The sequence below is a fragment of the Vigna angularis genome, chromosome 8, assembly GCF_016808095.1.
Source record: "Vigna angularis cultivar LongXiaoDou No.4 chromosome 8, ASM1680809v1, whole genome shotgun sequence".
NCBI classification, from domain to species: domain Eukaryota; kingdom Viridiplantae; phylum Streptophyta; class Magnoliopsida; order Fabales; family Fabaceae; genus Vigna; species Vigna angularis.
The window spans coordinates 951,129-962,000 of record NC_068977.1 but is presented as its reverse complement, the minus strand read 5'-3'; the positions used below and the strand labels follow the sequence as shown (position 1 = coordinate 962,000).

General features: G+C 36.2%; 2 protein-coding genes across 2 annotated transcripts; both read left to right on the top strand.

Moving 5' to 3' along the window:
- Positions 1–1,078: 1,078 nt before the first annotated feature.
- Positions 1,079–5,219, top strand: LOC108345045 (putative disease resistance RPP13-like protein 1). The gene has a single exon (XM_017583603.2). It carries the CDS (start codon positions 1,532–1,534, stop codon positions 4,949–4,951), a length of 3,420 nt encoding a protein of 1,139 aa, XP_017439092.1. The 5' UTR covers positions 1,079–1,531; the 3' UTR covers positions 4,952–5,219.
- Positions 5,220–6,290: 1,071 nt separating this feature from the next.
- On the top strand, positions 6,291–10,617 carry LOC108345299 (putative disease resistance protein At3g14460). The gene has a single exon (XM_052866682.1). It carries the CDS (start codon positions 6,475–6,477, stop codon positions 9,982–9,984), a length of 3,510 nt encoding a protein of 1,169 aa, XP_052722642.1. The 5' UTR covers positions 6,291–6,474; the 3' UTR covers positions 9,985–10,617.
- The last annotated feature ends 255 nt before the right edge of the window (positions 10,618–10,872 follow it).

The window sequence follows — 10,872 nt, the reverse complement described above, 5'->3', positions numbered from 1 at the left end:
TTCCAAAATCGCATATCAATCATAATCTAATTTAATATCAAAATCGGGAATTAGGTCCTACTCTGGAGTCAGTCAATTAGATAATACAACAAATGGTTACCTGACTATTTTTAAATAAAAGTGAAACAAACATTAAAGCTATCAAAATAATAATATTAAATTGAAAAAGAAATATAAATAAAGAGATAAAAATTACTATTAAACCAAATTGAAAATAACGATAGACAAAGACACAAATAAAGATTAATAAACAAATCTTGGCTAAATAAAATTACACATGTGCTAAACTAGCTTAAATATTGCTTCACTGGGTCCCATAACCCTCTTTCCATCAGGATTTCATACTTTCATTCATCACAAACGTTGAATGAATATCGAATTGCTCACATTTTATAATGATGAATAAAACTTAATTAACAAATGTTTGAACCGTCCATTCCTAATCCTCTCAAACTCATCCTTCTACTCAAACAAACAATGCCAATCATCCATCCATCCAACTAGATGTCATCTTCCGTGCTCTAGAGGCTTGACCTGTTCACCAAAACAGGATTTGTTCACCGAAAAATAACTTTTCTTGTTCACCAAAAAATGGTCTTCCTATTCATCAAAACACAGTCTACTCACAAAAATAGAACTTTCTCGAGCCAACCATCAATGAGTACATAAGAAATATAGACCCAACAATCACAACACAACTAACACAACATGATGATTTGCCATGTAATCATCACAGGAATCGATCACAACACCTCACCCATCAAACTACCCAACAATCACACACAACTAACACAATATGATGATTCGCCACATAATCATCACGGGAATCGATCACAACACCTCACCCATCAAACTACCCGTTTGAAAAATACCATAACACATCATGAAAAAAATACCTCAAACCGTTTGACATTCATTCAAAGACACCCAATCAAAACAACATATTAATCCCACTAAAAAAGAATTGCATGGCATGATAAATAAAAAACACTACAACCCATGTAAAAGAAACATGGCAAGACCACAAGACAAAAATAAAATATGGTTAATAGCTTATGGATGCACATGTGCAAACAAAAAAAAAAATACCACAACCTTCATCCATTCCTGTGCCCGAAAACTTATACCCATGCACAGACCCCAACGTCATTTTTACTCTACAAGAAACTTTCAAAACCCAAGATTTGACTACATAATTTCGAACAGAAGAAAAACTCCTGGAGCTCCCCTCCCCTCCCCCTATTCATAGTCTTATAAAGCATCACAAAAATAAAAACCACGAACACGGTAATCAACATAAAACATAACCCCACTATTCATAGTCTTATCAAATGTTTGAACCGTCCATTCCTAATCTAACGAGAATTTGCGATCAAAGAAAATGATGTTCCACTATCCTTAAAGTCAAGTCTTCGTCGCAAAATAACCATTTCATCGGTGTAGAATCCTTTCGTGCACTGAATTATAGTATTAAACTTCGATTTCACATTACACACTTCCATTCAGCATCTACTCCAATCCAACTCCTACCATGGCAGCAGAACTTGTTGGTGGTGCTCTTCTTTCCGCTTTTCTTAAGGTTGCATTCGACAGGCTGGCTTCTCCTCAATTCGTTGACTTCTTTCGTGGAAGAAAACTTGATGAGAAGCTTCCTGGCAACTTGAACATCATGCTGCACTCCATCAATACTCTCGCTCATGATGCAGAACTGAAGCAGTTCACAGATCCACACGTTAAAGAATGGCTTTTTTCTGTCAAAGAGGCCGTCTTTGATGCAGAGGATCTCTTGGCTGAAATAGATTATGAACTCACCAGATCCCAAGTGGAAGCTGAATCCGAACCTCAAACCTTTACTTACAAGGTATCAAATTTCTTCAATTCTACTTTCAATTCGTTTAACAAGAAAATTGAATCAGAGATGAAAGAACTCCTAGAAAAACTAGAATATCTTGCAAAGCAAAAGGGTGCTCTTGGTTTGAAAGAGGGTACTTATACTGGTGATAGATCAGGCAGTAAAGTGTCACAGAAATTGCCATCATCTTCTTTGGTTGTTCAAACTGTTATTTATGGCAGAGATGCCGACAAAGAAATGATGTTTAATTGGCTCACATCTGAGAACGACAATCATAACCATCTATCGATACTTTCCATAGTGGGCATGGGTGGGTTGGGTAAGACCACACTCGCCCAGCATGTATACAATGACCCAAAAATGGAGACTAAATTTGATATAAGAGCTTGGGTGTGTGTTTCCGATCATTTTGATATTTTGACAGTGACAAAAACAATTCTTGAGGCAATTACAAAATCTAAAGATGATAGCGGAGACCTAGAAATGGTTCATGGAAGATTGAAAGAAAAAGTATCCGGAAAGAAATTTCTTCTTATTTTAGATGATGTTTGGAGTGAAAGGCGAGAGGAATGGGAAGTTGTACGAACTCCTCTCAGCTATGGGGCTCCAGGAAGTAGAATTCTTGTCACAACACGTGTTGAGAAAGTTGCTTCTAACATGAGATCTAGAGTGCATCGCCTAAAGCAATTAGAAGAAGATGAAGGCTGGAAAGTTTTTGAAGAACAAGCCCTAAAAGATGATGATCTTGAATGGAATGATGAGAAAAAGGAAATTGGTAGAAGGATAGTTGAGAAGTGCAAAGGATTACCTCTTGCTTTGAAAACAATTGGAAGTGTTCTCCGCACAAAGTCATCCATTTTAGATTGGAAAAGCGTATTGGAAAGCCACATATGGGAGTTACGGAAAGAGGTTGAAATTATGCCTGCTCTGTTATTGAGTTATCAGCACCTTCCTTCTCACCTCAAGAGGTGCTTTGCTTATTGTGCGTTATTTCCAAAAGATTATGAATTTGACAAGACGGAATTAATTTTGTTGTGGATGGCTGAAGGTTTTCTCCATCATTCTCAATCGAACAAGAATGTACAAGAAGTTGGTGAACAGTATTTCGATGATTTATTAATGAGGTCTTTCTTTCTTCAATCAAGCTCCGAAATGCGGTTCGTCATGCATGACCTTCTGAATGATTTGGGAAAATATGTTTGTGCAGACTTCTGTTTCAGGTTGAAATTTGATAAAGGAAATTGTATACCCAAAACAACCCGTCATTTTTCATTTGCATTCCGTGACGTAAGATATTTTGATGGTTTTGGGAGTTTAACTGATGCTAAAAGACTGCGTTCATTTGTTCAGATTACAAATAACATTGTGTATAGTGCTTTTCCTTGTCAAATCGAGATTTTGATACGTGAATTGTTCTCCAAGTTCAAGTTCTTACGAGTCTTATCTTTGACTGGAATTTATGGACTCAAAGAGGTCCCTGATTCTGTTGGTGATCTTAAACATCTCCATTCATTGGACCTTTCTCATACTAATATACAAAAACTACCTGACTCAATAGGTTTTCTCTATAACTTGCTGATATTGAGGTTGAATGGTTGTTTTTATTTTAAGGAATTGCCTTCAAGTTTGCATAAACTCACCAAATTGCGTTGTCTGGAATTTGAACGTACACAAGTGACAAAGATGCCAATGCATTTTGGAGAGTTGAAGAATCTTCATGTATTGAATATGTTTTGTGTTAATGAAAATAATGAGGTCATCAGTATTAAGCAACTAGGAGGACTCACTCTTCATGGAAAGCTATCAATTAATGAGCTGCAAAATATTGTGAATCCTTTGGATGCATTAGAAGCAAATTTGAAAAATAAAACCCTTGTGGAGCTAAATTTAATATGGTATCGGAATCAAATCCCCGATGATCCAAGGAAAGAGAAGAAAGTGCTTGAGAATCTACAACCTTCTAATCAGTTGGAGCATCTTTCAATCAGGAGCTATTGTGGTACACAATTTCCAAGTTGGGTATTCGATAATTCGTTATCAAATTTGGTATCCTTAGAGTTAGAGGATTGTAAATATTGCCTATGTTTGCCTCCCCTTGGACTATTGTCATCTCTGAAGACCCTTAGGATTATAGGATTTGATGGAATAGTGAGCATTGGTACTGAATTTTATGGGAGCAACTCTTCTTCATTCAAATCCTTGGAAAGATTGGAATTCTACAGCATGAAGGAATGGGAAGAATGGGAATGTAAAACTACTTCTTTTCCACGTCTTCGAGGTCTTTTTATCTATGAATGTCCCAAGTTGAAAGGTCTGTCAAAGCAACTTCTTCATTTAAAGGAACTAGATATTGAGTCATGTGATAACCTCATCATTAGCGAACACAGCGAAGACACATCAGCGCTTGAAGTCTTGAGAACTCGTTCATGCCCACTTGTGAATATTCCCATGACTCGTTATGATTTCATTGAACAAATAACAATTGATAATAGTTGCAACTCTCTTACAATCTTTCAGCTAAATTTCTTTCCAATGCTCCGTTATCTTTTTCTGAAAGGATGCCAAAACCTACAAAGAATTTCACAAAAGCACGCTCATAATCATCTCAAGAAAATGAGAATCCGTGAATGTCCTCAATTTGAATCATTTCCCGGTGAAGGATTATCTGCAGCATTTCCATCTCTTACTGAACTTCATATAGTTAATTGTCCAAAAGTGGAGAAGTTCCCAGATGGAGGTTTGCCATCAAAGGTAAAATACATGTGCCTTTCAAGTTTAAAACTTATCGCCTCCCTGCGAGAGACCTTGGATGTCAACACATGTCTTCAAAGCTTGACTATTGAAAATTTGGAGGTTGAGTCTTTTCCCGGTGAAGTTTTGCTGCCACCATCTCTTACTTCTTTAAGTATCAATCATTGCCGAAATCTCAAAAAGCTAGACTACAATTTTCTCTATAACCTCTCCTCTCTCACACTTTTTGATTGCGGTAACCTCCAATTCTTACCTGAGGAGGGTCTGCCCAAATCCATCTCTTCTCTTGAAATTTGGGACTGTCCATTGCTCGAGCAGCGTTGTCAGAAGTCAGAAGGCAAAGAATAGAGAAAGATTGCTCACGTTGAAAATCTGAGTGTTGGATAATAAGATGAAGCAGAAGTTCAAAATTAGATGTTCACCTGCTAACCGGTGTTAATTCTCACACTCTAATTGCATGGCTTCGACAAACTCTTCTTTGTTTTGATGTTTTTTCTTTTAGAGTGGCATCAATCACTTAATTTGGAATTTTGTTTATATGTTTGAACGATGAAGAAAAATAAAAGATGGATTTTTTAAATGGTACAAATTATTATTTATGGAATGATAAGATGAAAGAGCGGTTGTTGGAAGAAATTGCATGGTTGGTCTTTTATTTATAAATTCATATATAGAAAATATTTATTTTGAGTCAAGAATTTTTTTTTTTACTAAATTTATAAACTTAAAGTTGTTTATCTTTTTACTTTGAAATTTTTATTCATTTATCTTTTAACTCCTTTGCACATGTCATCTTCAACGAGTTGTTGCAACTGATTATACAGATCATTAGTTGTTTCTTCAAAATATAAATTGGCTTTTAAAAAGTTCTGTCCGAACAAGACACAGAGGATTAAAGATTTTTATATGATTAACTCATGATCTATAACGATATAATTAACTCATACTACTAGACTTGGTCACTCTACAAAACTTTTGAAATTATGTCTATACATTACATGAATCATATAAGAAGCTTTTAGTATATATGTACTTCGATCTTTTCTCCATCACCATGTTCTTTTATTACAAGTACGGAGATGTGGATGACCGAGTATCTTACAGCATTTGGAGTATGTGACAGGCAATTTGGCTTAGAAATCTACTGAACAAACTAGAGATAAGACAAGAAGAGGAGATGGTGATCCGAGTAGACAATAGATAGGCCATTGAGTTAGCAAAGAACCTAGTCAATCATAAAAGAAGCAAACACAACATTTGGTATATATGATGTGTGTATATTAAACTTATACAACATCTGGTATTAGAGTCCATTATTCAGGTAACCGGAAAAAACAAACCTTTTGGATATAAATTTCATGCTCATTGCTAATATTATTACATAATTTTAAACAGTTTTCAACTTTAATTTACATTTAATTGATTTCCTTTATAATATATATTGTCCTTGTCAAAAAATGATCATATAAGAAAATACATAAGTTTGAATGATATATTGATGGATAAAGATAATAATGACAATATAAAGATATAATAATCCTTAAATTATTTTTTGGAAATAATAAAATTTAAATAAATATAATAAAAAAATTTGGAAATAAAAAAGACAACAAATATTGCTTCAATTCTCTCCATACAGATTCCTCACTCATGATTCCAAATTCCACACGTTAATTCATCACCACCGTTGAATGAATATCAAACTGCTCACATATTATATTGCTCAATCAAACTCATCCACTGTTTGGACCATTCATTCTGGAGGCTGATAAAATTTGCGATCAAAAAAATTAAAGTCAAATCTTCTTTGTAAAATAGCCAACTACCTCACTGAATTACACAATTCGTTTTACTCCATTTCAACTCCTAGCATGGCAGCAGAACTTGTTGGTGGTGCTCTTCTTTCCGCTTTTCTCCAGGCTGCGTTCGACAAGCTGGCTTCACCTCAATTTGTAGACTTCTTTCGTCGAAGAAAATTTGATGAGAAGCTGCTCGCAAATTTGAACATCATGCTTCACTCAATCAATTCTCTCGCTGATGATGCAGAGCAGAAGCAGTTCAGAGATCCACACGTGAAAGCATGGTTTTTTGCTGTCAAAGAGGCCGTGTTTGATGCAGAGGATCTCTTGGATGAAATAAACTATGAACTCACCAGATGTGAAGTGGAAGCTGAATCTCAATCTCAATCCATCACTTACAAGGTATCAAACTTCTTCAATTCCACTTTCCGTTCATTTAACAAGAAAATTAACTCCGGGATGGAAGATGTCATAACAAAATTAGAATATCTTGCAAAGAAAAAGGATGCTCTTGGCCTGCAACGGTATAGTTATTCTGAAGTGCCACAGAAATTGCCATCATCTTCTTTGGTGGTTGAAAGTGTTATTTATGGCAGAGATGCCGACAAACAAATTATCTTTAATTGGCTCACTTCGAAAACTGACAATCATAACCATCCATCCATACTTTCCATTGTGGGCATGGGTGGATTGGGTAAGACCACACTCGCCCAGCATGTGTACAATGACCCCAAGATCGACGATGCAAAATTTGATATCAAAGCCTGGGTCTGTGTTTCAGATCATTTTGATGTTTTGACAGTGACAAAAACAATTCTTGAGTCAATCACTGGTAAAAAAGATGATAGTGGGAACCTAAACATGGTTCACAAAAATCTGAAAGAAAATTTGTCAGGAAAGAAATTTCTTCTTGTTTTGGATGATGTTTGGAATGAAAGACGAGAAGAATGGGAAGCTGTGCAAACTCCTCTTAGCTATGGGGCTCCAGGAAGTAGAATTCTTGTCACAACACGTGCTGAGAAAGTTGCTTCTAACATGAGGTCTAAAGTGCATCACCTAAAGCAATTAGAAGAGGATGAATGCTGGAAGGTTTTTGAAAAACAAGCACTAAAAGAAGATGATCTTGAATTGAATGATGAGAAAAAGAAGATTGGTAGAAGCATAGTTGAGAAGTGCAAAGGATTACCCTTAGCTTTGAAAACAATTGGATGTCTTCTCCGCACAAAATCATCCATTTCGTATTGGAAAAGCGTATTGGAAAGTGACATATGGAACTTACCTAAAGAACTTGAAATTATCCCTGCTCTGCTATTGAGTTATCAGCACCTTCCTTCTCATCTCAAGAGGTGTTTTGCTTATTGTGCATTATTTCCGAAAGGTTATGTTTTTAACAAGAAAGAGTTAATTTTGTTATGGATGGCTGAAGGTTTTCTCCGTCACTCTCAACATATCGAGAATGTAGAAGAGATTGGTGAACAATATTTCGATGATCTATTAACGAGGTCTTTTTTTCTTCAATCAAGCATTAAAATGCAATTTGTCATGCATGACCTTTTGAATGATTTGGCAAAATATGTTTGTGGAGACTTTTGTTTCAGGTTGAAATTTGATAAAGGAAACTATATACCCAAGACAACCCGTCATTTTTCATGTTCATTCCATGACCTAGAATATTTTGATGGTTTAGGGAATTTAACTAATGCTAAAAGACTGCGTTCATTTCTTCCAATTACAAGTAATAGTTCCTTTAGTGGTATCCCTAATCAGTTCAAGATTTTGATACATGAATTGTTCTCCAAGTTCAAGTTTTTACGCGTCTTATCTTTCAATGGATGTTCTGAGCTTACAGAGGTCCCTAATACTATTTGTAATCTTAAACATCTCCATTCGATAGACCTTTCTTATACTCATATACAAAAGCTACCCGATTCAATATGTTTGCTCTATAACTTGCTAATACTGAAGTTGAACTATTGTGTATATATGGAGGAATTACCCTCAAATTTGCATAAACTCACCAAATTGTGTTGCCTGGAATTTAAAAGAACAAACGTGACAAAGATGCCAATGCATTTTGGAGAATTGAAAAATCTTCATGTACTGAGTACATTTTGTGTTGAGAGAAATGGTGAGGTCAGTATTAGGGAGCTAGGAGGACTCAATCTTCATGGAAGGCTATCAATCAATGAGGTGCAGAATATTGTGAATCCTTTGGATGCATTAGAAGCAAATTTGAAAAATCAACAGCTTGTGGAACTTGAGTTAAAATGGAATTCGAATCGCATCCCCGATGATCCAAGGAAAGAAAAAGAAGTTCTCGAGAATTTACATCCTTCCAATCACTTGGAGCATTTGTCAATTAGGAGCTATTATGGTACACAATTTCCAAGTTGGGTATTCGATAATTCGTTATCAAATTTGGTGTTCTTACAATTGGAGAACTGTAAATATTGCCTATGCTTGCCTCCCCTTGGACTATTGTCTTCTCTGAAGTCCCTCCTGATTAGAGGGCTTGATGGAATAGTGAGCATTGGTGATGAATTTTTTGGGAGCAACTCTTCTTCGTTCACGTCCTTGGAAAGATTGGAATTCTACCAGATGAAGGAATGGGAAGAATGGGAATGTAAAACTACTTCTTTTCAACGTCTTCAACAACTTTCTATCAATCAATGTCCTAAGCTGAAAGGTATGCCAGAGAAACTTCTTCATTTAAAGAATCTATTTATTGATTCTTGTGATAAGCTCATAATTAGCGTAAACACCATGGACACAAAGTCACTTCAAATCTTGAGTATTCGTTCATGCCCACTTGTGAATATCCCCGTTACCCATTACAATTGCCTTGAACGAATGACAATTGATGATGGCTGCGACTCTCTTACAATCTTTCAACTTGATTTCTTCCCGAAGCTCCATTTTCTTCAATTGAGAAGGTGTCAAAACCTAAAAAGACTTTCACATGAGCACGCTCATAATCATCTCAAGGGACTAACAATTCAGGATTGCCCTCAATTTGAATCATTTCCCAGTGAAGGATTGTCTGCAACGTCGCTACAAATGATTGTAATTCGAGGAGCGGAGATTTTGAAGTTGTTGCCAAAACGCATGAAAATCCTACTTCCGTCTCTTACTGCGCTGCAGATAATTGACTGTCCACAAGTAGAGATGTTCCCAAGGGGAGGTTTGCCATCAAACATAAAACATGTGTCTCTTTCAAGTTTGAAACTTATCACATCCCTAAGAGAGACCTTGGATGCGAACATATGTCTTGAAAGGTTGTATATTGAAAAGGTGGATGAGGATTGTTTTCCGGATGAAGGTTTGCTGCCACCCTTTCTTGCTTCTCTAGCAATCTATGATTGTCCAAATCTCAAAACGCTGAGTTACAATGGTCTCTGCCACCTCTCCTCTCTCACACTTCATAAGTGCCCTAGCCTTCAATGCTTACCAAAGGAGGGTCTGCCCAAATCCATCTCTGCTCTTGAAATCTGGAACTGTCCATTACTCGAACTACGTTGTAAGAATCCAGAAGGCGAAGATTGGGGAAAGATTGCTCACATCGAAAAACTGATGGTTTGGTAATAAGGTGAAGCAAAAATTCAAAATTAGATGTGCAAAATTCCAATTTGTCCATCTCTTCTAGAGGTACTAATTCTCCATAATGTAAGACATGTAACTCTCTCAAGTTTTAAACTTATTACAAAGCAGAATTAGAAGGGTCTCTTTCACCTCTCCTCTCTCACACTTCATAAATGCCCCAACCTCAAATGCTTACCAGAGAAGAGTCTTCCTTCATCAATTTCAATTCTTGAAGGCTGCCTCTATTGCACGTAACATGCCAACTCCACCAATGTTGTTAACATCTACAAGATAGCAAAATACCCGACTGACTAACGAAATTCAAAGTAGGGGATTCATTTTTCTTGAAAAGGGTTTAAATGTGGAGATTTTATCATATATCAACATTCTCAATGTATTTAATCAGACACTGCATGAGAATAAAACAAAAACAGTGCTGTCTGATGAGGCCCAATTTAACTTGTTAGCCGTTGCTAGGACTCGGGTTCAATCCCCAAATCCTTGGCAACGACGCTAAAAACTTGTTAGCTCAAAAAATACTTGTTGGGCTCGATTTCGGCAAGTGCACCGAATCGTTCAAGTAATAAACCGGTAAGACCGGGTATCGTTTTCCCAAGAGACTCGTAATACTAGAGAATTGTGCGATTAACAACTCATATAGACTCAATAACATAACATCAATATACAGAACAAGTGCAGAAATGTAAATTCATACATAATTACAAGGTTGGACTTTGGTATTGAAGACACTTGGAAATGGAAAAGACTAGAAATAATATGAAATGACATTGCTAAGGCTAGTTTTCACCAATGCACTCTTGTGTATGACCAATTTCGTCTCCTCTCTATCAATTTACTAAAGTCAATCCACTAAAACACTCTAGCCCTAAT

Bases quoted from the DNA above. Each gene is read 5' to 3' on its own strand.
- LOC108345045 (XM_017583603.2), top strand. From the start codon at position 1,532: ATGGCAGCAGAACTTGTTGGTGGTGCTCTTCTTTCCGCTTTTCTTAAG.
- LOC108345299 (XM_052866682.1), top strand. From the start codon at position 6,475: ATGGCAGCAGAACTTGTTGGTGGTGCTCTTCTTTCCGCTTTTCTCCAG.